Source organism: Piliocolobus tephrosceles, chromosome 5 (genome assembly GCF_002776525.5).
Source record: "Piliocolobus tephrosceles isolate RC106 chromosome 5, ASM277652v3, whole genome shotgun sequence".
Taxonomy (NCBI): Eukaryota; Metazoa; Chordata; class Mammalia; order Primates; family Cercopithecidae; genus Piliocolobus; species Piliocolobus tephrosceles.
The window spans coordinates 155,190,898-155,216,672 of record NC_045438.1 but is presented as its reverse complement, the minus strand read 5'-3'; the positions used below and the strand labels follow the sequence as shown (position 1 = coordinate 155,216,672).

General features: G+C 42.4%; 1 protein-coding gene across 8 annotated transcripts in view; it reads left to right on the top strand.

Annotated features, from left to right (window-relative positions):
- The window catches only part of PHACTR1 (phosphatase and actin regulator 1), a 571,629-nt gene that overhangs the window by 440,722 nt on the left and 105,132 nt on the right, over window positions 1-25,775 (top strand). For all 8 annotated transcript variants that reach the window (XM_023185354.2, XM_031935689.1, XM_023185352.1 and 5 more), the window contains one exon: window positions 5,780-5,860. In XM_023185354.2, the coding sequence (XP_023041122.1) occupies window positions 5,780-5,860 (81 nt within the window). The remainder of the gene's footprint in view (window positions 1-5,779; window positions 5,861-25,775) is intronic.

Below are 25,775 nucleotides of genomic sequence, written 5' to 3'. Positions count from 1 at the left end.
TTTTTTTTTTTTTTTTTTTTTTTTTTTTTTGAGACGGAGTCTGGCTCTGTCGCCCAGGCTGGAGTGCAGTGGCCGGATCTCAGCTCACTACAAGCTCCGCCTCCCGGGTTTACGCCATTCTCCTGCCTCAGCCTCCCAAGTAGCTGCGACTACAGGCGCCCGCCACCTCGCCCGGCTAGTTTTTTGTATTTTTTAGTAGAGACAGGGTTTCACTGTGTTAGCCAGGATGGTCTCGATCTCCAGACCTCGTGATCCGCCCGTCTCGGCCTCCCAAAGTGCTGGGATTACAGACTTGAGCCACCGCGCCCGGCCAACCCCAGGTCTTAGAAGGCCTCTGAGACTTCCACTTTAACTACTGTTCTCTGTGCAAGAGCATGTACTTGCCATGAGTGGTGCCCTTAGGTCAAAACAACCTTGATGTTACCATGCTTCAGTTGTCCTACACTTTATTTTCAATCATGTAGACCCTTTCCGTTTGGTATAGAAACCCTGGGTCTGGGAGAATAATGGCTTGGGGGTCCACTATCTCATCTCACTGCTGCCCAAGACCCAGCCATGGCTTCTGTTTGTGAGTCCCTACAACAAATTCAGAAGATGAATTTGTTAGCCTTTCTTTGTCCTCTCAGCTTTCCTCAGACGTGGGGGGTAGGTGTGCATACACCTGCCTGCTGCAGAACACTTTGAACCCACTTAAACTTAGCTCTGACTTTGGAAGAGCTGCTGAAAGTAAGATCAGAAGAGAGGCATCATGCATACCTTGTTAAGAGAGATGGTAAGAAGAAAAGAGTTCCTGGCTGGGCGCAGTGGCTGACACCTGTAATCCCAGCACTTTGGGAGGCCAAGGCGGGCGGATCACGAGGTCAGGAGTTCAAGACCAGCCTGGCCAACATGGTGAAACCCCGTCTCTACTAAAAATACAAAAATTAGCCAGGTGTGGCAGTGGGCACCTGTAATCCCAGCTACTGAAGAGGTTGAGGCAGGAGAATCGCTTGAACCCAGGAGGCAGAGGTTGGAGTGAACCGAGACCAGGCCATTGCACTCCAGCCTGGGCAACAGAGCAGGACTCCTTCTCAAAAGACGAAAACAAAAACAAACAAACAAAAAAACTGAAGAGTTCCTTACAAGGAAGAAGCTCCTGAGAGTTAAGTGGAATTATGTCACTTTACCGTGACTTTCAACCCCAAGTAAACTAACAATCAGATTGCCTTCTGTTTTTAGATCCTTGCAGTTTTCCTATACATTATGATCATTCTCACAACAACGTTGCATCATGGAGAAAAAGGGAAGAGCATTAAAATCTCTTTCTGCCCTTCCACTTACTACTGTGGGACTCTGAGCAAGTTCATTTTCCTGGGCCTTAGGTACCTCACTGTAAAATGGGAATGATTATACTTTACAGGATTGTGTTGAAGATTAAGTTAAGTAACATAATTTTTCACGCTTCTCAAGATGATCTGTGCATTCGCTGTGGGCTTAGGATTCTTTACCAGGAATGGACAAAGCCATAGAAGAAAAAAGCCATCTCCAGCATGTCACTTTAACTTGGAAATTGGTGGTGATGGAGCAGGAGTATTTTCTTATTTAAATTAAAACAGATATATTATGTGATTTCTACATTTACTTTCAAAGGAAACTTAGTACATTGAAGAAACATACTTTCTTTAATGCGTGGCATGGGCAACTTTGAGTCATACCCTTGGAGCCCCTAGTATTCTCCCTTTGTCATCAGGAATGTTTCCATGGAAAAGTTTGAGAAGCACTGGTGCATGGAAGCATCTGGCATAGTCTGTGCCATGTAGCACATTCTCATTTAACTTCCCATGTCAGTTTTATAAAGTATACAACTGCATTTCCCTGGCACGTGCTTGATCACGTCTCTTGGATATGGCTAGCACTGAACTTGTCATGCATCCTCCAACCCCGATTGTCGCCCTGCACTCCCTGCCTTAGTCATGGACAGCACCATCCATTGAGTTATGCAGATCAGGAACCAAGGCATCCTTCCTTGGCCTTTCTCTTTCCTGCATATCCGTGTCCAAGCTTTTTTTTTTTTTTTGAGGCGGAGTCTTGCTCTGTCGCCCGGACTGGAGTGCAGTGGCCAGATCTCAGCTCACTGCAAGCTCTGCCTCCCGGGTTTACGCCATTCTCCTGCCTCAGCCTCCCGAGTAGCTGAGACTACAGGCGCCCGCCACCTCGCCCAGCTAGTTTTTGTATTTTTAGTAGAGACGGGGTTTCACTGCGTTCGCCAGGATGGTCTCGATCTCCTGACCTCGTGATCCACCCGTCTCGGCCTCCCCATGTTCGCCAGGATGGTCTCGATCTCCTGACCTCGTGATCCGCCCGTCTCGGCCTCCCAAAGTGCTGGGATTACAGGCTTGAGCCACCGCGCCCGGCCCGTGTCCAAGCTTTAACATCTAATCGTGTCTACATTGCCACCTTCACATGTCTTGGGTGCATCTTTTGTCACTGTCAATAGCATCTTCGTCTCAGCTACCATCATCCCCTGCCTAGATGCCTATAATCACCTAGTCATTGGCCTCTTTCCAATCCATTCTCTATACTAAAGTGAATGTTCATCTTTCATATCCTCAAAGCTGATCATTTCTTCCCATTGCTCTTAGAATAACATGGTCCATGAGGCCTTTCATGGCCCAGCCCCCTACCCCATCTCAAACATTCTTCATCTGATGCTGGCAGCTGCAGCCACACCAGCTTTCTTTCTGTTCCTTCCTGGTACCATGATTTCTCCATCTAGAGCAGGCTGCTCTATCTGGAGCATTTCCCTCGGCCCCTACCCAGCCCCCCTCAGCTCAAAGATCTCTTCTTCAGAAAAGCCTTTTTCAACACCCCAATCAGGGACAATATTTACCATATGCTCGATAGGAACTTGTCCCTTTTCTTCAGGAGGACTTCTCTCAACTTGTGATCACACATTAAGTAATGAATGTCACACGAGTCTGTAAATTCTATCACAGCAATGGCTGGCTCTTTGGTCACCATTATCTCCAGCCCCAGCCAGTGCCTTTGACTGCGGACAGCGGATCCACAGTTGTTCGTGACAGCTGATGTCCACATGGCTGAGTGCTTAGCCTGAGAACATCCACATTTCTCCTAATAGCTCAGGATCTTGGACCTCCAACTCCAGGGTTCTGCTCACTTCATCGCAGATCTTCCTTTAATGCTGTAGACCAGGTCTCTCTGCTTTAGTCTGTGGTTTAGAACACCTGGGAAACCTCATTTTGTCTAAGAGAAATCTGTTTTATTTATGTGGTTAAGTACAGAAGGGGAAAGCATCTCTTTACATTTGAATGGCTTTATGTCACCCAAACATCTGTAACAAACCCGATACTTAAAGCCCCCCTGCTTCACCTTACCTGTCCAGTCTTTTCCTACTGTGCTGCTTAGCAGATCTTTTCTTTTTCCCTTTTTTTTTTTGGGTTGTTGTTGTTGTTGTTATTTTGAGATAGAGTCTCCCTGTGCTGCCCAGGCTGGAGTGCAGTGGTGCAGTCTCGCTCACCGCAACCTCTGCGTCACGAGTTCAAGCAATTCTCGTTTCAGCCTCCCAAGTAGCTGGGACTACAGGCATGCGCCACCACTGCTGACTAATTTTTGTATTTTTAGTAGAGACAGGGTTTCACCATGTTGACCAGGCTGCTCTCAAACTCCTGACCTCAAATGATCCACCCACCTCGGCCTCCCAAAGTGCTGAGATTACAGGTGTGAACCACCATGCTCGGCTGCTTAGCAGATCTTTTCACATCAGGCAGAACTTTCTAACCTTCTAACCTAACTGCATGCAATTCTATATCCCTTCTCCAGCCCTTCCCCAAGCTCTCTTCTGCAAAAAGAACATTTTTCTGCCTTCCTGCCACCATATCATGTCATCTGGTTTGACAAATAAAACTCTTGAACCCCCAGACAGTTTCCATGTTTCCTGCACCCAGCTTTTCCCCTTGTCCTCCCATACAGCCTTCCTGCCACCACTTCCGTAGGTACAGATTTATGTCTCTATTTTAGGATTAATATGTTCTCCGTCAGCTCTATGTGAGTGCATCCTAACCGAACATTTATTTTTCTCCCTCATACCAGTTAATTCATTATAATTTAAGAGAGGGAACTAGAATGTAACATTTTTAAAATAGTAAGTTCCAAAATATATAATTAGTGATTCTCAGCCGAGTCATGCCTGAAAATAACCCAGAGAGCTTTTTTATCACAATGGAGATGTCCTGGTCCTACCCTGGGCCTATGAAATTGGAATGGTTAGGCTGAGGCATCAGTGTTTTCCCAGTGTGGCAAAGTGACTTGACTAAGGTCACTTGACTCATGTCCCATAGTTTAGAGGGTGACAGAGTTAGAACCATAATCCTCATTTGCTTGCTTTCTTCCTAGTTCTTCTTCATATTCTTTGGACTAAATTCCGTTGAGGGCAGTGTGTGTTTAATTAATCTGTATCTGAATTTGTCTGCATAAAGTAGTTTCCTTATTTTATAGCTGGTGATTTTCCCCTGAATATGTTTTTGAAGGCTGTGGAGGTTGAGTCAGTGTGTACCAGAGACTCCGCCATCTGCTGGAATAGCCTTCTTTCCTCCCCATGTTTGCCTGTGTCCCTCCTTCGAGCCATAGGCCTGCCTCTTGGGCAGCCCTTCACTTCCCCACTCCTGGGCTGTTTCTACTGGATGTGCCCCCCAGCACACCACTGTTCCCTCTTCCCTCCTCCAGCCCCGCTGCCACCTTCCCAGGCTCTTGACCTAGGTGCATGGCAGGGCCATGGCGGAGGTGCATTGGGTAACTGAATAGTTCCTTCTCCACTTGGCTGCTCCAGCTTGGAGCCTAAGAGAAAAAGGCAGTGGAGGGGCCGTGCCATGGAAGCCACCCCTACCTTTAGACAGTATCACCTCCGGACCATGGGAGGCCACACCAGAGAGCTTCTCAGAAGGTATTTTCACACCATTTTTTAAAATAGCTGGAAAGCAACGGAATCCTCAGTGAGGCCTGATCTCTATGAACTGGATCATTGAAACAGCAGTCCCTCCTGGGAGGAAGTGCCATGTTCAGGAAAGTTCAGTAAGACGTGAGGTTCGGCTGACATCCAAGGTGGTGTTTCTGGCATTGAATCCTAGTTCCTTTACTCAGTAGCAATGTGACTCTGACAAGTTGTTGAGCTTTTCTGTGCTACAGGTTCAACCATAAATTGGGGTTCAATTAAATAAGAATGCCTACCTTGGCTGGGCACGATGGCTTACGCCTGTAATCGCAGCACTTTGGGAGGCCACTACCAGTGGATTATGAGGTCAGGAAATCGAGACCATCCTGGCTAAAACCATGAAGCCCCCTCTCTACTAAAAATACAAAAATTAGCTGGGCACGGTGGCCTGTGCCTGTAGTCCCAGCTACTCAGAAGGCTAAGGCAGGAGAATCACTTGTACCTGGGAGGCAGGAGTTGCCGTGAGCTGAGATCATGCCACTGTACTCCAGCCTGGGCAACAGAGTGAGACTCTGTCTCAAAAAAAAAAAAAAAAAAAAAGAATGCCTACCCTCTCATTCGTGATAATTTGAAGATTATTTGGAAGCTTAAATGACATAATCTGATTAAAAGGCTTATTATGATAGTATCAAAACATATTAATTGGTATGTCTCATTAGCTCACATTAGCAAAACACAATTTACAGAAGCTGTCTAATACATTACATTGCCATATGTGTTAACATAGGATTCTTTAGAAGACAGCTTGGTTTCCTACTCACATCTGCTTCCCCGTTTGTCTTTTATTTGTAGCCCTGGAAAGGAAAATATCTATGAGGCAAAGCAGAGAAGAGCTGATAAAGCGAGGAGTCCTGAAGGAAATCTATGATAAAGGTAAGGAGGTTTGGTCTGCTGTCCACAGGCCAAAGAGTCATGCGTAGAATCTGCATGCATATTTCTTGGAGTTCCATTTCGTTTCCTGTATCACCATATATCAGGATTTGAACCGTTAAAACTCCAGACAGTTCTGGAGAGAAAAGAGAACATAACAGACAGTGCTGAAGCTGTCAGCATTATATGAGACGAGGGAAACAAAACTCCCTTTTCTGAGCATTGGAATCAAGTTATAGAAGGCTAAGCAAAATGATGTGGCCCCAGGAATGATGCAGGCACTGGTCGTGAGTCTGTCGGTGTGCAGATACACACGACCAGGCTGCAGTCAGCTGTGTAGGCTCTTTCAGGCACTAGGGATTCCCAAGACAAATGTGAAAAATCCATACTCATCTAGGATTTCCTTAACATGTGTCTTTTTTTTTTTTTTTTTTTGGTGGTCTATACACCACAACAGAATAAATTAAAGGAGATAAATTTGTGATGTGTAACTGTGCATTTAAGATATTGTAAATGATAATATTACAGGCTTCAAATGCTCTGTGAATACGTCCATAGATATTTGCTGGTGAATACCATGTGTCCTTTGCTTATCGAATTATTGCCTTTAAATATGAATGTATGCAGTAATCTATAGGGCATATCAAGTATCCTTCACTCCTCTTTTCTAAGAACTTTGTGATATTTTATTTTATTTTACATATATATTTTTTTTATTTTTATTTTTTTTTTGAGACAGGGTCTTGCTCTATTGCCTAGGCTGGAGTGCAGTGGTGCAGTCATGCTCACTGCAGCCTTGACCTCCCAGGTTCAAGGGATCCTCTCACCTCAGCCTCCTGAGTAGCTGAGACCACAGGTGTGTGTCACCTCACCTGGTCAATTTTTGTATTTTTGTGCAGACAGGGTCCCACTATGTTGCCCAGGCTGGTCTCAAACTCCTGGGCTCGAGCAATCTTCCCACCTCAGCCTCCCAAAGTGCTGGGATTACAGGCGTGAGCCACCGTGCCCAGCCTTTGCAATTTTTAATTGAATTTGCATGCATGCACCTTCTCTTCGTCCTCCTCCCTCCTCTTCTTCCTCCTCCCTTGTCTCCCTCTTATCTCTCTCTCTCTCATTCTGAGGCCCACACTCCCTCTGTTAGCGCTTTAAGTGAAATAACAGACTGTCACTTCCAATCTTGTTACAATCATCAACAGTGTCTATGTCAGGTCTTCTGATTGTTTCAGGGAGGTGTTATCTTGTGGGCCAGATTATTAAATCACATAATATTCTACTTTAATGATCCATCCTGATAGTCAAAGTGCTCCTGGAATCTGCCGACGCAGTCCACTTACTGTGTTTTTGTGGGTCTTCTACGTGCCTCATGTGTGTTCTACTCCAACAAGGCAGGTTGTATTTCTGGGTTCTGGCACATGTTTCGGACTCTACTGTTTTGTGGGTTGGTTCTTATTCCTCTGGTGCATCTGACCTCCTTCTTTCCTGTCATGGGCCTTCCCCGTGGTACTTTTGAAGTATTTTCTCTTAGCACAAATTACTAGCCTGAAATGCAAGCAAAAAGTGGCCTAGCTCTTGCCCTGCCCTGGTGGCAAGGCATAGTGGAGGCAGGATGTGAAGTTGCACGATTCCAAACTACGTTCTGTCATTATCAGAGCCTCCCGGAGTCAAGGAAGCCCTGTGGTAAGCCAGCTTTATCCATCAACTTCTGTGTACGGCCATACCAGAATACCACTTTTTTGATGGATTAAGCTCTCCAGGGGAAAAGAATCCATACTTTTGTTGCATTTCTTCAATGTCTTGCTGTGTGTATGATCCCCCAAACCTCCCTTGTGTTTTGTTGTTGTTGTCGTTTTGAGACAGAGCCTCCCTCTATCTCCCAGGCTGGAGTGCAGTGGTGCGATCTCAGCTCACTGCAACCTCCACCTCTTGGGTTCCAGTGATTCTCCTGCGTCAGTCTCCTGAGTAGCTGGGACCACAGGTATACACCATCATGCCTGGCTACTTTCTTTTTTTTTTTTTTTGTAGACATGGGGTTTCACCATGTTGGCCAGGCTGGTCTCAAACTCTTGACCTCAGGTGATCCACCCACCTCGGCCTCCCAAAGTGCTGGGATTACAGGCATGAGCCACCGTACCCAGCCGTTCCCTTGTTCTGACTTTAAATCTCCATGCTTCATCATAAGCTCCTTTCCCCATATTCACCCCCCAGGAGAGATGGAAAATAAACTTAACTAAAGGTATAATATTATATAATAAGCATCCAAGTGCTTAAATAAATATTATTGTTACAGCCAAAACTTGTTCAGATCCAGTTAAACAATGCCTCTTCTCCCTCAGGAATATTCTGAAGTAGAGAATACATCTACTGTAGCATTTATTATTTCCATTACATCTAATAACTGGGATAAGGTAAGAATTGCCTAAGTGGCTTCCTGACTTATAAAAAGAAGTCACAAACTGTTGGAGCAAAAGCCTCATTTGATAGGGAAAGAAAGAGAAGGTCCCTGAGACTGGAGGGTCCCTGAGGCTGCTCTCAAAGAACTCCTGACTGTTGGTGCCACAAGGCCTCACCAACAGTTCCCCCAAGAGCAGGCGATGTGCCTCTGTCACACTTGCTTCTTTCTCCATCAGCACACATGGAGCTGACACAGGACCTGCGCTCCGTTAGTGGCTGCAGGCCGGGTGCAGTGAGTCACGCCTGTAATCCCAGCACTTTGGGAGGCCAAGGTGGTGGATCACGTGAGGACAGGAGTTTGAGACCAGCCTGGCCAACATGGTGAAACCTCGTCTGTACTAAAAATACAAAACTTTGTTGGGTGTGGTGGCATTCACCTGTAGCCCCAGATACTTGGGAGGCCGAGGCAGGAGAATCACTTGAACTCAGGAGGTGGAGGTTGCAGTGAGTCAAGATTTTGCACTGTACTCTGGCCTGGGCAACAGAGCAAGATTCTGTCTCAAAAAAGGAAATGAATAAACAAACAGATAAATAAATAAATAAGTGATTGCAGAGGGAAGGACCAGTCTAGTCCCCACCTGTCACTTGCCACCACAACTTCCTGTTTTACTTTGATCCTTGCACTTATCACTGTTTGCTCTTTCTGTTGTTTGTTGACTGACTTTCCTCACTAGCACATAAACTGTAGGAGAGCAGGGGCCTCAGAGGCTGCGATTCCCCAAGCCCCGAATCATGTCTGATATAGTTTAGATGCTCAAAAATGTTTACTGTTTGGATGATTGGAAGAGGAGAAGAAGAGACGGGCTAAAGTGAAAACTTCATTGCCCATAGTAGTGTATAGTTTTGTGTTTTCTGTGGGATTTTCTGATAAAAGCATTCATTTTATATCACCGTGGATATTAATCTCATTGCCTTATATTGTGGTATGTCGACAGTTAGGAGCATGAGCCCTAGAATCAGATTCAATTCTAGTTCTACTGTTGACTAGCTGTGCGACTTTAGTCAAGTTGCTTAACTTCTCTGTGCTTCTCTTTCTTTATCTGAAAGTATGGGTGATGGTGTGATGGGGATAACAGGAGATCGCGCATATGAAATAAAACAGTGACTTTTTTATAACAGTAACTTTATAGCGATCTATAAATTCTCAATAAGGGTTAACATGCTGTGATTATTAGTCTCATCATCGTCATCATTGTCTATATTTTCTTCAAACCCTTTATGTGCCTCATCCTAGGTGACCCTGTCAACAGGTCCAAGAAGTCAGAAGGGTAGACATCACTGTCCCCTTTTGTCTGAGGATTAAAAAAGTACAAAGATCTATGACCTCCTCAGAATGGCCTTCGTGTCAGTGTCCACCGAGAACCCAGTTTTCTGTAGCTGAATTCGGTTCCACCTGGCTTTCCTCCTAGCCTCTAAGCAAGTCATTTTCCTGTCATTTGTTCTTCCCTTTCTACAATGTCATTCTTTTTCTTGTATCCGAGATTCTGGGGGGTAAAGCAAATAAAATTTTATTGCCACAGCATGATGAACAGCAAATGGCAAAGAGACTGTAATTGTTTTCTTAAGTTGTTCGTTTCAAGGATAAATCTCATAGCTTTGAAACAACCGTTCCATGTTGCCTGGCTGGTAATTCCTCATTTTGCACCACCTCCTTGTGTTAGCACACATGACTCTAACTAGTTACCAGCAGCAAAATCGTTTCCACCAGAGATGCATGGACCCTGACAGCTACCGCACTGATTCGTAATGACTATGTCAGCCCATCCACCTGCATGCAGCCTCCAGGCCCCGCCTCTGTTTGTGCTGCAGTTATTCTGTTTGTGTGCACGATACTGCTAACGTGGTGGAAAATAATTTGTCTTTAGTGGGTAGGATTTTCCCTTCCAGTGCTTTTTACATTATTGATTTTGCTTGATAATGCCCCACTTGTTCATAGAAACCATGAAAATAAACTGTAGTGATTTGAAAGTCATAATTATTTGGATGGAGCACACACAGAATTAATGAGGTTTTATTACTCTGACAGTTTTCAAAATTCTTTCCATTTTTCTTGGTGGGTTAAAATTCCAAACTAGTCAATGAATTTAATTCAGGCAAAATGAGAGCTTGGGTCTAAGAAAAATAATCTCAAATGTCGACTGAACTAGCGCAGAGATTCCTCATTTAACAGAGTGTGTTTGTTAGACAAGAAGAGCGTAGTTATTCAACAGGTTTTTTTTTTTATTATTATTACCGGCTTCCATATTGAATCACATAATTTTACAGTTCAGAGATTTAGATAAAAGTTTTAAAATCAGAGGAAATAGTTTGATCTCTAGACATATTGAGGCCAGGTAAGAATGCAGCATACTTTGAAAACCACATAAAAGGAAATTTTAAATTATGTTAGTTGTGATGGTAACACAGACGTAAAATTGTAGGTTCTTTTTTTCCCATTTTCCTGATTTTCTACAATATGATTGTCTTATAAAGAATACAACTTAAACATTAAGATGAACTGCCAACACTCTAAATAGTAAAAATGTTAAACCAATTAATGGTGTAAAATAATCTGTAGTTCGACAGTTTATTTTTATTTATTCCTCAATCTTATGACCTATTTGCTTAAATTTGAACTTAATTTAAACAAACTAAGCAAAGTTTAATTAAACAAAGTTCTTCTTGGCACCTGGACTACTGCATGTATTTATTCATTCAACAAATTGGCACCAGGTGCTCCCTCTATGCCAAGGAGTTGTCTCAGTATGGAGCTACCGTGATAACCAGAATTGCAAAATCTTACCATTTCAGAGTTTACCTTCTAGTCAGAAATAGGAAATAATACATAGAGTATTTATTGCCAAGGAGTGATGAGCACTCTGAAGAAGAACGAAGCAGCAGGGTAAGGAAATAAAGAGAAGGGGGTTGTGATTTTAGGTCAATGCAATCATGGAGGACCTCTTGCAGGAGGTGATATTTTCACAGAGATCTAAATGAAGTGACCGAGTGACTCAAACAGGGGCCTGGGCACCCAGATTCTGAAACTTGGTCCTACTACGACTTTGAGGCAACTTGTAACTTCATTCATGAGCCCTTAAGTTCTTCAGATTGCCCCGGGATGTTTCTTTTCAATGAAGGCCTCTCGGTGGCATTTGCTTCTCTCTCATTACCAGGTAAATCAGAGCGTGTCACTGCCTGCTCAAAGCCTGCAGTGGCTCCACGTTTCACTCAGAAATTCCAGGTTTCTACAACAGCCTAAAGCCCTGCATGATCTGCCCCACAACCTTTATTTTCACTCTCTTCATCCCTCTACAAATTCCCTTTCCCTAGTGCCACTTCAGCCCTGCTTCCTAGCCCTTGAGGTTTGTGTTGGCTGCACCATCTTCCGGAAGCCTCTTCCCCCAGATATCCAGATGGCTGCTCCTCTTTCCAGGCGGAGGTGTCACCTTCTCAGTGAAGCTTACTCTGCGACCACCAAGTTTAAAATCGCTGCCACCTTCTCTAAGTTCTTAGATCCCTTACCCTCCTTCTTCCTTTTTTTCTTCTATCTCTTATCACCTTCCACCTTCAAACGCCTCTAAATTATCTATTTATCATGTTAATTTTTTCTTGTCTATCTCTCCTCACTTCATAAGCCCCACCAAGCAGAGCAGGGGTCTTCGTCTAATTTGTTCCCTGTTGTAGCCCAAGTGTCTATAGCAGTGCCTGGGACAAAATTGATGTTCAGCAAATGCTAATAGAAAGCAGTGAATACAGGCATGAGGTAATTTCTGCATGTTCACATGACTTGGTTTATTCACTGCACTGGTGAAATCCAGAATACTAACAACACCAATCCCCCTTGTTTATTCAGTTTTATGGTCCATAAAACTTTATTGCCAGTTATTTAAATAGGTGATATTATATTATGCATATATTTGTATACATGGATGCCAAATGCCCTACTTTCAGATAGTGTCTTTAAGTGTTATGGGAAAAATAGAGCAATGTCAGTCAATAGTATAGTCTTCCCAAGGTATACGCAAGGGATTGGTTCCAGAACCACCTCCCGTACCAAATTTTGCACATACTCCAGGCCCATAGTCAGCCCTATGAAACCCATGTATGCAGAACATCAGCCCCCCAAGCACAGGTCTTTCAATCTGTGGTTGAAAAAAATTCACATACGAATGGACCTTTGCAGCTCAAACCCGTGTCATTCAAGGATCAACTGTATATTGTTTGGCCATTAGTAAAATAGTGATAATATTTCTCAGACTTAACAAGAATCTCAAGAAGTCACCTGGCTAGCTACTCATTATTCCAATGTAGACGGGAAGCAGCTGAAGCCAAGAAAGGTTACTGATGCATCCTAAGTCACAACCAGTGCGTGTGAACTCTTAAAACCCCTGCTGAGATCATATGTTCTTCATTTGGGATTTATAGGGACACAGGAAAGCTATGCCCATTGGTTGTCAGAGAATCTTAATAAATATTGCTATTAGTGGCTGTTGCAAGTAATCTCTACAAATAAACATGATGCTATATTTGTAAAATGTTGGTAGTTGTGCTATTTCCATCACTGGATTTCTCTATGAAGCCTCAATTCTGTCACAATGTCACTCGCTTTGTATAGTATGGGTATGTTTAATTCACATGGATGTATCTTTTGTTGAGAGGATGGGGAAGAGAAAAGAAGACCCACTTCTCTACCATCCAATGAAATGGCATTGTCCCTGCGTGTTAGACAATTCCACACCCTAAATGTGGCAGCCTGCAGTGAGATCATTGAGGCTGCCGCAACTCACCTAGTAGTTTCCACTGCAGTCCTACCTAGACCCGGGGGAAGAGGTAATCCCACAGGGAGGGGAAAAGAGATCAGGAGGGCATGTATCCTGCAAGGAAAGAATAAAACTGACAGCATGCCAGTGAGCAACTTCGCTTTCCACTGTGTGCTGGGAATTAGAGATAACATGCCAAGCAAGTAATAAAGTGCATTGAGGTATGTTGTTTTCCCTAATCAGGTTGGAGCAACATTTTGGAAGGTGTGATTTTTAATTATAAACACAAACAGAAGCTTCCTGAAATTGACAACTCTTTTACACAGGGGTCGCGTTTTTCCTCTTCTGACATTCAAGATGGAAAAGCCGGATATTTAAATTAAAAGGTCATCATATTTTAAAAATAAAAATAAAACTTCTCCTCTGTATTAGAGGAGACAAATGTAGACTCGAGCCTTCTTAAATCCCATAGTTTATCTGGTATTCCAGGTGCATAGACTTAAAGCTTGACGTTTATAGGAAATGCTTTTCACAACCTTTACCAGGCACTGTTGTTTGTCACATTTTTAGCTGTTTCTGATGTCTCACCTAGAAATGGCATTTTCTGAAAGCTGTGATTTGGAGTAACCATGTGAAAATGAAAAGAGTGTTTACTTTCAGCATCAACAACCTATAATCATTTGTGTAGCACCTAAGCACTTAATACAATAGGTTTACTTGGACTTGCTTTTTAAACAAAATCCACCTTTAAAAATGTAAAGGTGTTAAATTAAGACAGATGGAAAGTGGTTTAAACAATAAGAATAAAGAGCAATTGTGATACAAATTCTCTTAAGCAACACTGTTCTCTCAGAAAACCACTATCCCAAGCCTAAAGAATTAATGAAGTAATAATCATTATTATTGTAATGAGTAAGCATTCCCCATAAATGCACTCATTCATTATATATTTGTGAGTACCTGTTGTGTTTCAGGCACCATTCTGGGCACCAGGAATACTAGGAAGGCTAAGCCAGGCATCTCTGACTAATAGAACTTACAGTGCTGGTGATGGGTTTAGGCTGCTTGGCAGTTACAATGGAGAAAGGATAGGATTTTCAGGTGCACGTGGAAGCATCACCCATCCAGGTCTGGGGACTTAGGGAAGGCATCTTGGAAGGAGCAGTATCTTAGAGGAACCCTGCGGGGTGAGTAAGAATTATGCTAGAGAAGATAGGAGGGGTGAGGGAATGTTACAAGCCGAAGGACCAGTACAGTTGGAGACACAGAGTCAGGAATAAATGAAGGGAAGGGGTAAGAGTGCCCAGCATGTCTGTAAGGAAAGGGAGAGTCAAGACAGATCATGCAGGCTGGAAAATTATGTTCATTGTTTATTCTTCATCTTGAGAATGGTGAGGTGCTTTGGGAGGGTTTTCCACATAATCAGATTTGCAGCCTCATCACACTGCCTGCAGGGAGACTGACTTGCAAGGAGAGCAAGGCATGAATCAGGGATACCAGCTAGCTGACTGTTGCTGGGACTCAGATGATGTGATGGTGGGTAGTCGGAAAAGGGTAGTAAGCGTGAGGAAGAAGAGAGGACAGACTGGAGAGTTCTAGGAGGTGAGGTCAAAAGGGCCCTGTGACCACTTAGATTTGGGGAAGTGAGGAAAGGGAGTAGGCAGCACTGAGACTTAGGATTTGGGCTTGGACGACTGGGTAGACCATTCCCTGAGCTGGGATCCCAAGAGAAGTGAGTTTAGGACACAAAACCTTGTGATGATTTGTCTCCATTGAGTCTCAGATATCCAAATATCTAAGTAGACCATTAAATATACAGACATGAAACTCAAGGGAGATCTGGGCTGGGCTGGGCTGGAGAGGGTTTGGACTGGTCAGTGTATACATCCTGTAAAGTCATGTAAATTGATGGTATTTCTCAGAGAGAATGTAGAGTAGGAAAATAAGGTGGCCCTGATAGAAGACTCCATGGAACCCCAACATTTAATGTTTGAGGAGTAAAAAAATGATCTAGGAGTAAGAAGGACCCTCAAAAACTAAGAAGTGTTCAAAAAATAAGAGGTCAACCCGAAATGTGTAGCATTATGGAAGCCAAAGCAAGAGACTGGTGCTCAGCTGGAGCCAAAATTGCCTGCATGGTCAAATGCAGACACATCAAATAAGACAAGGAATGAGAAAAAGATCAGAAATAAGAAGTGCCCTTTTGATTACGTTTATGCTATTATATAGATTCTTCAGTTACCTGTGAAGCCAATATGCAGTCAGCAGGGTGTAAGTTAAGATGCTCTGGATGCACGTAATAAAAAGGTTAAAGAGACTAAAACAATAAGCAAATTCAGAAAGTCCACAGGCTAATAATTTTTGTATGTTTGTCCTCCGAGGTATCCCAAATGCCTTCAACAATCTTAGAGTTTGTTGGTGCTCATTTCATATTTATTGCGTGAAAGAATGAAACTCACATAATAAAGTCCAATGGTAGGGCAGCTCCAGGGCTGGTTCATTCATCAGCTGTATACCATGGCTAATGGATGCCATCCTCTGGCTGTAACTTCTCATGGTGACAAGATGGCTGCAGTAATTCCTGCATCACATGCATATACCACAGTGTATAGGGAACAAACGAAGGCTATATCTTCTTGGCATCTTGACCATAGCACGAAAATTTTGCACCAAAGGTTTTTCAGGATTGCCCTCATGTCTCATAAATGAAAATTTGGGCAGATAACCACCAGATATTTTTCCCCTAATTTTGACAAATGTTTCCATAAACTTAAAGTATTACAAGTACAGTCAACTCCCTGAGTGCTGCTGCATAATGTAAATTCATATTGGAATATCCACCATGAAACCACTCTTTCTAACTGCTTACCTGGACCCCTCCTGTGACCTCATGGCAGGGCAGGGTACGTGGGGCATGGTGGGCATCACTGCCTCATCCACGTGTCCCCTGCCTTCCAATGCTTTATTACTCCCCAGTCACTGACATGCATTGACCTTTATAACTAGAAAACCAGCCAAACTTTGGGAGTCTAGTAGCTGATGAAGGAAAAGCTGGAAATAGCTTAGAAAAAGGTTCCAGGTTTCATACTTTTGCCCCAGACTTGTATAAAGTTAGACAAGTCAATGGGGCACGCCACCCCATTAATAATGTCTAAAAGGACAGTACTCTTGTAGGAGTCCTGAGCCAGGGGTTCCGGTTCTGGCTCCCTCGTGTTCTGTCTATGGAAGATACAGGGCATCTTTTCATCTCTCTAGACTCTGCTTTCTGATTGAATATAACCCCAGGACCCCAGCAAGGCCATGCTTTCCTTTGATCCCCTCTCACTATTCCCAGGCCCCAGCCTGCTTGATTGAAGGCAGTCTGTTGCCAACCGGGTGATCCTCCTAGAGTCTCTGGGAATCATTCCATCCTCCCATGGAATGGTGAACTCTTCAGCTCCATTCTGGCCCTTGCCTGTCATCTCATAAAGGACATAATCGCATTTGGGCTTAAAGGACATCATCCAATGTGGGAGGTTAGGTCACCACCTGCTTAGAGCAGGTACTCCATCAAGGTTAGCTATGGTCTCCACCAGCCACCTGCTCTCCCTGCTCTTCTGCTTTCCTTTGATACTTTTCTCAAGTCCTCTTCACAATCCCCACCCCACCCTACTTCTGCTCAGGTAGAACCGAGATCCACTGAAGGCTCAGGACTCCTCCAAGGGCCACGTCTGCCTCTGTAGTTCTATCTCACTGCTCTCAGGGCTCCCACTGTCCATGTGTGCCCTGGAGCTCATCCCCCATCCCAGCACTCCAGGTTTCCCACAACTGCCATTTCTCTAATAGGACTACAGTATGCTGATTATGGTCTCCACTCGTTATGGTGGAGATCAGTGTAGCAGCATCATTTTAACCTCTCTGTTCCAGAAATGGATTGACTTTTGCATACATGTAAGTCCCATGGTTGTGATTTTCAAGTCTACCTTTAGAGGTGCTGTCCCGTAGAACTTTCAACGGTAACAGAAATGTTCTGTCATCTGCGTCGAGCCTCTAGCTATGTGTGGTGGTGGAGCACTTAAAACGTGGTTACTCTGATTGGGGAACTGCTTTGTGAATTTTATTCAGTTTTAATGAATTGGAATACCACCGCAAGTGTCTAGTGAATGCCCTATTTGAGAGCCCAGCTTAGAGAAACAGAGCTGTGCAAATTTTGAAATGGCCGTCCCCTATAATTTCCCTCCCCCAACTCCAGCCACTTTTTTTTTTTTTTTAGATGGAGTTTCATTCTTGTTGCCCAGGCTGGAGTGCAGTGGTGCAATCTGGGCTCACTGCAACCACTACCTCCGTGGTTCAATCAATTCTCCTGCCTCAGCCTCCCAGGTAACTGGGATTACAGGCATGTGCCAACACACCCAGCTAAGTTTTGTATTTTTAGTAGAGATGGGGTTTCATCATGTTGGCAAGGCTGGTCTTGAACTCCTGACCTCAGATGATCTGCTCACCTCGGCCTCCCAAAATGCTAGGATTACAGGTGTGAGCCACCGTGCCCAGCCAACTCTAGCCTTTTCTAAAATCTTGAATGCTAGGCTCAGTTGGGCTACCCTATTAATAATGAAAGAGGCCCCTTACACAATGATTGATTCTGTGAGATTCAGACTATCGTATTCCATAAGAGAGAAACTGTGACATTGTGTTCATTTTCTATTCAATCTGTGCCCCAGTTGCATTTTTTATATCAAAATGCCCAGAAATAGCAAGATGGTAACTCCTCTTTCAGCTACAAACCTTGGAGTCAGAGTCATTATTTGGAAATAGTGGTCAGAGCCCTGATAGTTCATGAGGATACATCATCTGAGAACCAATGCACTTGGCGTGCAGACTGCTGAGGAGGCATAACCATACCTGGGAGACAGGCACCACACAATTCCATGTAATGAGGCGCTCAGGTTACCAGGAGGCTGAAGGCAGGGGAAGCAGCCCAGACTCCACACGAGCCATGGTTTATTGACCATGAGACACAGTCAGCAGCAGCAGATACTAATAAATTCAGCAGGAAACAGCTCCAGGGAAGTGCAGCTGAAACCCAGGGTCAATGTCTTTGCCACTGTTGTGATGGAAAGTCATTGCATCTCACCTATGTAACGTTTTAGGCAAAGGCTTCTCAGCAAGAGGAAAAGCCTATTAAAATCAAAATAGGATATTAAACTCGGAACAATAACCACAATAACAAAAAGCAAGAAGATTCTTTGAGTACAAAAACAGGTACCATTTCATTCCATATGTGAAAATATCCACTCCAAGTAACATAGAATCAATTAAATTCTGAGAATGAAAATAAATTTTGCACAGCTTTTCAAGGTAGTTGGATTCAGAAGGATTTTGTGAGATGCCTGCATGAGACAGAAAAGAACATCACGGCTCTTGCAAGATTGTTCTTGCATATATACTGGTCAGAATAATCCAAAGACTTGGCTGCAGGTAGGGGTAAAAAACTGAAAGATTCTCTGACTTGTGGATTCTGAAAATGTAGGTTCCCTGGTCCAACAGACCCCTACAGCGTCTGCCTCAAATCCTGACAGTGCACAGAGACTTTTAAACACATACAGACACAAACAAAATGACTTTTCCTCACTTGGAAAAGTCCAGAAATGCCAAATAGCTAATGTATTCTGTTGGTACAAATGTAATTGCAGCTTTAATTAAAAGTAATGACAAAAATTGCAATTACTTTTGCACCAACTTAGTTTTTTGTTTTTTGGTTTTTTTCCAGGTAAGACTATCAAGTCTTTTTAAACGCCCAAGCATCAAATTATAGTAACATTCATTAGTAAATAGGCAACATTTAATAAGAACATATTGCTTTCTATGCTCTACATTTAAAATTCTTTAAAATGACAACTATGGCACCATGTAATCATGCCAACTCCCTAAACTCAGGCAAACTGGAGAAAATATCTCCAACAGAGATCGACAAATGCCACAGAAACATTTCCAGCTTCTTAGGCTTAGAGCTTTTAATCCATCGAGGAAATCCTTAATCCTTAAATAAATTATTTCTTAGTTAACTGTTACTCAACACGTCATTGTACATTATTTTACTGACTATCAGGGCAACTGGTAGCTTCGATTACAGTGATTTAAAAGGTCATTGGGATTAACAGAAGCTTTTTCAAAGCTCTACATCTTGTTGCTAAAACAATACCTCTCTGAGATACAAAACAATGGCTATGCCCCTTAATGAGTGGATTTTTTTTCTAGTCACATAGAAAACATGTATCAATGTCAAAAAAGTACATAAGACGAAGTCTCTCTTTCAGCCTCACTAATGTTAGGACCACTAACACTAGAATGACACTTGTGTGGGAAGCACCTTAGACTTTCCATTTGAGATGCACGAAGGGCATGTCTGGGAAGCTAAAATGGGAACACAGAACTTGCTGAGCAGCAGCTCTTGTCTCAGAGAGAAAAGGCAATTAGCAAATGCTTGCGTTTGGCTCCTCTTCTGTGTCTTCACAAGGATAATTATTTGCTTTAACATAAGGTGGCTCGACTTTTTTATTTTGCTAACTATAGCCATAGGTGATCATCAGTAAACTAAAATGTGTTTCAATTTTTGCAAGTGTGCATGTGTAAATTCAACACATTTGCATTACCAAAAAAGATGCAGTGTAGCTAATTCTTCTTATCATTTTTAGTCTAAAATTGTCACGTGGCACTTCACTTACATAATATTTCTTTACAATGGAAGCATAAATGTAGTCATGGTTTCATGATGTTCATTATCCTCAGCTACAAGGACTAACAGTTAAGAGAGTTTGAGTTTTGTTAATGACAAGTACATGTCTTATTTATAAAGGATTCTATATTGTTCTTGCCATCCTTAAGGAATTAAAATTTCCAAATAAGTCATTTTAAGTTAAATCACATTTCTCTCTCTCTCTCTCTTCTCTCTCTCACCATATAGTACTAGCTCAGCATCTACTGAACTAGGGACTTCACACCAGTTATTTAACTTTCTAATGTTCACTTTAAACAATAAGAGTGATTTTGGTACTAACTTCATAGGATGGATGGGTGGAAGGAAGGAAGGAAGGAACACAGCCTGGCACATAGTAAGTTCTCTGAAATATTATTTCAGAGGTCGTTTTTATTACTATCATATATAAAAAGTCCAACATGATGCTGGACACCAAATATGCTCCAGCAATGTTTCTTTCTCCTTTCATTTCTTCCTCCCTGTCTCTCTACTGTGTACAGAGGCTTGTTATGCAGAGCACAGATTTCTAGATCTATGTGAAAACTTTACTTACAAGTCTTTAAAAAGTAAAAATGTAAAAATTTTATTTAGCCAACAATAAAGCAGAAATTCATTCATTTACTTTCTAGTTCTTGCTGTAATAGGTCTAAACAGTATGTCAGACAAGAAAAAGAAAACCTGAATATAACATGTTGTACTGTGTCATCTCATCTGATATTTCAGGATGATTTGCAAGTTTGGGTGGGGGCGCTTTTTCTGGTCTCTTCCAGCCCTCATGCAGAGAACACTTTGATCTGCAAGGAAGTCAGGCATCATCCAACACAGTCCTTTTCTTTTCAAGGAGCAGACAGTAAGGTTCCCAGAAGTTACGTGGCTTGTTGCAACCTAGTGATGGCCAGGATGATAACAGGGCTCTCCCTGTGCTCTGAGTCAGGGCTCCTTTCCACTGCAGCTGCACTTCACCCCACCTGTCTCTCCTGAGAATAAATTAGAGGTGCTCACCAGCACACCTCTGTTAACTGAGGTTAGCAGGCCCCCCAGGAGAGCATGGTTTTAACACCATCCTTTCTGTCACCTGTCAATGCCTCCTTCGATTTCTTTTTACCTGAGGTGGAAAAAGCGTTCTCTTCCCTTGAGTCTCCAGACTGTTAAGGATTTGAGGGGCCCTCTATTAGCACTCTTCTTCTGTCTCTGAGTTTCTGAGCCATGTGAGAAATGAGACAAATGGGAGATCAAAGTAGGGGATCTCCTTTATCACTGGCAAAAGCTGAGCTGGAAGAAGTCATTGATGGGTCTGATCATGCTCCTTCCCCAGCCTTGACCTCGAATCAGCCCCCCAACTGGGAAAGTCTGAATCTGGAATCAACACGGGTCCAGGGCAGGAGGGAAAGTATGGATTGGCTCCTACAGTGGAGACACAGGGGCCAGTGCTTATACCCAGCAAGAGGCAGCAGTGGAGAGGGGCAAGAGGGTAAGCAGGCATCAGGAGCCGTGGGGAAAATGTCTCCGAATAGAAACCAGAGGAATGAGGAATGGGTTTCCCCTCTAACCAAACTATTATTGTTTTAACGTAACATGGCAGCATGCAATTTTTTTTGTATTTTTAAAAATAAATGTAAGCATCTTGCAGGGGGAAAAAAAGTGAATGATCATTAAGTTCTATATCATGCCAGATTCACTTCAGAGCTTTGCCAACCTGCACACATATTTCATTTTCAGGTCATTGTAATCCACATGTGCATACTGTCCTCCATTCCTGCTTTTGTACTTGACATTATTTCAAACACAATTTCGTGCATCCACATCAGTCACATGGTCATTTCATCTGCATTTCTCTAATTCCTAGCAAGGTTTTGCACTTTACAAGTAGCACCTGGGACTTGATTTTTTATTTACCAGTACAAATACTGTTACTACTTGGAAGAGTTTGTTCTTTTATTAGTTCTGTGTAGCACATGTGTTTCCATTGTGCTGCTTTTGTTCTTCTATCTGGTGTACAGCATTTCCTTTTGCAAATTGAAAATCAAAAAGTTTTATGAGGAAGTCAGAACTATCCATCTGGCTTCCCTCTTGAACAACCTGAATACATAAATAAATAAATATTTGTTTCTACTATTCTATTTTTCCTCCTTTTTTATTCTGGTTTTAAAGTTTTATTTTTAGTTTTTGGATCTGTATGAAATGTATCACCATCTTGGTTCAACATATAGATATAAAGCAATTCTTCATAGTCATATTCAATGGTTATTTATTAAATAAGGATTTCTTAGCTCACTAGAGATACATTTTAAACATGGGTTTTTAAAAATATAAACCATAATTCATATCATAGAAAATCAGATTTAGTGGTGAGCTTATATTTATTAATGTACTTTTGTTTTTGAGAATTAGAGTTGACACTTTTAAAAATCCTAAACTCCAGAGGGTCCTGAACCGTGAGCCTTTTCAGAACAAAATATCCTTCCTTCATACAATATTTTACCAGATATGGTGGCTCATGCCTGTAATTTCAGCACTTTGGGAGACCGAGGCAGGAGGATCACTTGAGCCCAGGAGTTCAAGACCAGCCTTGGCAATATAGCAAGAACCCATCTCTACCAAAGAAAAAAAAAAATTAGCCAGGCATGGTAGTGTGCACCTGTAGTCCCAGCTACTTGGGAGGCTGAAGTGGGAGGATCACTTGAACCTAGAAGGTAGAGTCTGCACTCCAGCCTGGGTGATGGAGCAAGATCCTGAGAGCGAGACACTGTCTGTCTATGTGTCTAATTTCTCTCTCTTGCTCTCTCTCTCTCTCTATATATATATATATCTACACACACACACACACACACAGACATGCACACACATATATGTATGTGTATATGTGTGTGTGTGTATGTATATATATATATATATATATATATGTATCAGATTTTTATATCTATTTTTAAATAGAAACTTTTGTTACATAGGTACCCATGAGAGCCTGAAAGAATTCCTGTCACCCATTCTCCATAGTGACAGTCATCTATAAAAAACAACTTCAGTTAACCATGAGCTTTGAGAAAATGTAATTGAGCAGAAGTTGATATTGATCACCCCAAAACCAGGGAGTGTCCCTAAAGCAAAACAAAGAACAATAACGTAGCAGCAAATCATTCTTTTAAGCCACTTGGACAAGATCCATTTGAGGTGTTTGACTCATGCCTCACTTATGGGAGGAGAGGCAGGCTGGGGTGTGGGTAAGCTCCAGGGCCCTGGCGGCAGCCTACTGGGTTTCTATGAGTATCATAATGAGCTAACAGCAAACCTCTGGCTTCTCCGTGAGGTCGTTGTGGGGGGTTGGAGGTTTCTGATAGATGATGCATGTTGTCATCAACAGATGTTTGTCTATTGAAAGATTTTATTCACTCTCTCTGATTTGGTGTTAACTTTGACTCTCCTAACATCTTTGTTTCTTATGCTTCACCAGAAGAGGAGAGTAAGGCTGGCACAATCTTGGCGGCCAGTTCTGTATCTTAGATCCATTGCTTTCTATGTCTCATGATTTAAAATTTACGACATTGACCTACACTGACGTCTGCATACTATTCTCCGCTGCTTCTGTAACCTGCGTCTACCTTGTTAGACATGTCTGCCTCTGAAACACATTTTTCTCTTCCACTTCTCTCTCCAGCCCCATTGTCCTTTGTGCCAAATTCATATTCATGATCCACAGTTAGACGGTGCAACCTCCTGCTTCCTCATGCTCTCTGTCCCATGTTAGCCACACAGCCAGCATTTCCTGCCCTAAACCTCATCAGGATGAGGCACAATTACATTGCAGTTTCTCTTGGCTCCTTGACTCTTTATCCTTAATTCAGTGTTTTCTGAAAGTGTGGAACCCTGACCAACAAAAGGAGCACTAACATCACCCAAGGATTTGTTAGAGGTGCACATTCTTGAGTCTCAGCCAGAAACTACTGGGTCAGAAACTCTGGGGGTGGAGCCCAGCAATCTGTGTTTTAATAGCTTCCAGCGGGTTGCTATGCCAGCTACAGTTTGAGAACCACGACCTTAACCCATGTCTTGCCCTGCCTTCTTTCTTTGCTGTGTGCATTTTACTAATTCTAGTAGGAAGCAGCTCATGATTGGAGGTTATTGTGTACCATTTTTCAAAGCCATTATCACAGATAACTTTAGAAGGTTATGTAAAACATCAGCATAATTTCCAACACTCAGTGAACACTGTCTCATCCACACTAACAAGATGGTGATGACCTAGCTAGATGGGGATACAGAAAATGCCTAAGCCTCACCTTAGTCGGGCAAGTTACATTCTTTCTGGGGAAGTTTTTTTTAATAATGTGAATTTTTTAATGCTGGTAAAGATGCTAATAAACATTATCGGTAGGCTGGACACAGTGGCTCACACCTGTAATCCCAGCATTTTGGGAGGCCGAGTTGGGTGCATCGCTTGAGTCCAGGAGTTCCAGACCAGGCTGGGCAACATGGCGAAACCCTGTCTCTACAAAAAATATAAAAATTAGTGGGGCATGGTGGTGTGGGCCTGTGGTCCCAGCTATTCTGGGGGCTGAGGTGAGAGCATCACTGGAGCCTGAGAGATGGAAGCTGCAGTGAGCCATGTTCATGCCACTGCACTCCAGCCTGGGCAACAGAGTGAGACCCTGTCTCAAACAAACAGCAACAACAACAACAAACCCAGTACTGATAAATACTAGCATGGAGAGACTAGTCTTCAAATTCATAACACTTGGGATTACCAAGCATTAGGAATTCTCAGATCATTCCTTAGCTTAATGACGGGTATATACGGTCCATTACATTAATGTTTCGTGTGTGTGTGTGTGTGTGTGTGTATGTGTGTTTGAAAATGTCATAATAAAAAATTTAAAATATTACTTAAAAGTGGCAGTATTATACCATCCTTAAATAAATCCAAGTCAAATAGTTTTTACTTTTGTTGCTACCCACCTTGGTCATAAATGATATTAATAATGAATTTGTACTTATTGAATGATTTTCATTTATTTCTACTAGCTACATATATACATATATGGATGGATGGGTGGTTGATAGGTAGGTAGGTAAGTAGATAGGTAGAGAGACAGAGAGAGAGAGAGAGAACATGGTTGTCAATATTAATGTTGAAGAAATCGCCAAAAGCTAAACGATGTGTATGGTCTGTACATTTCTTCTAATTGTGTAAATTGGAAAATCCTTTAATAAAACAATTTCACAAGATCCATGTATGTGTCACTTGACATTGGAATAGTAATACATGAAAATTTCATTTACTGGAATTTATCCTAATCGGGGAGAATTCTAATTGCAGAAAAATTGTATGTAGGATGATGGTCCTCATTGCATTTTTTTCATAATAGCATAAATCTATCCCTTTGTGGCCAACCAAATGGGAGCTAGCCAAGTAAATATCGATACATAATCATCCAGTAGAATCATTAAGATGATCGTTCTGTTTATAATAGAATGGGGGAAGAAAGACACAAAATTTGGCCTACAGTAGGATTACAATCTTGAAAAATATGTGCAAAAAGAGGAAACTGTTTCTGTTACGTAGGGTGGTGATATGATCAGTGTCTTACACCTTCTCCCATTTTTACTTTTTCAAAGGAAATGTATATTTAGCAATTATAACAATGGAATTCCCAAGATTATTTCCTCTCCAAAGTGGTTTGGGCCTTTGTGATTTGGCAAAATTACTTTTAATCTATAGAGAGCCCAATTTTTCAAGAGTTAATATGTCCCAAGAGGAGCGAGCAATATTGCTTCTCTGTTACCAGCAAAGGCCAGGATTCATGGAGACAGTCATCCGACTGCAGTTGCATCTCTTTTTTCTAATGTTGCTTCTATGGTACTTTTAACTATTAAAATGTATGGCAATCATTCGATTGCATCCTTCTCCCAAAGAAGCAGAACTTGGCAAGAGCCCTGAGACCTCTGTCTCCTCTGGTTGTCTCATCCAGGACTTTTATTATACTCGGAACATCAA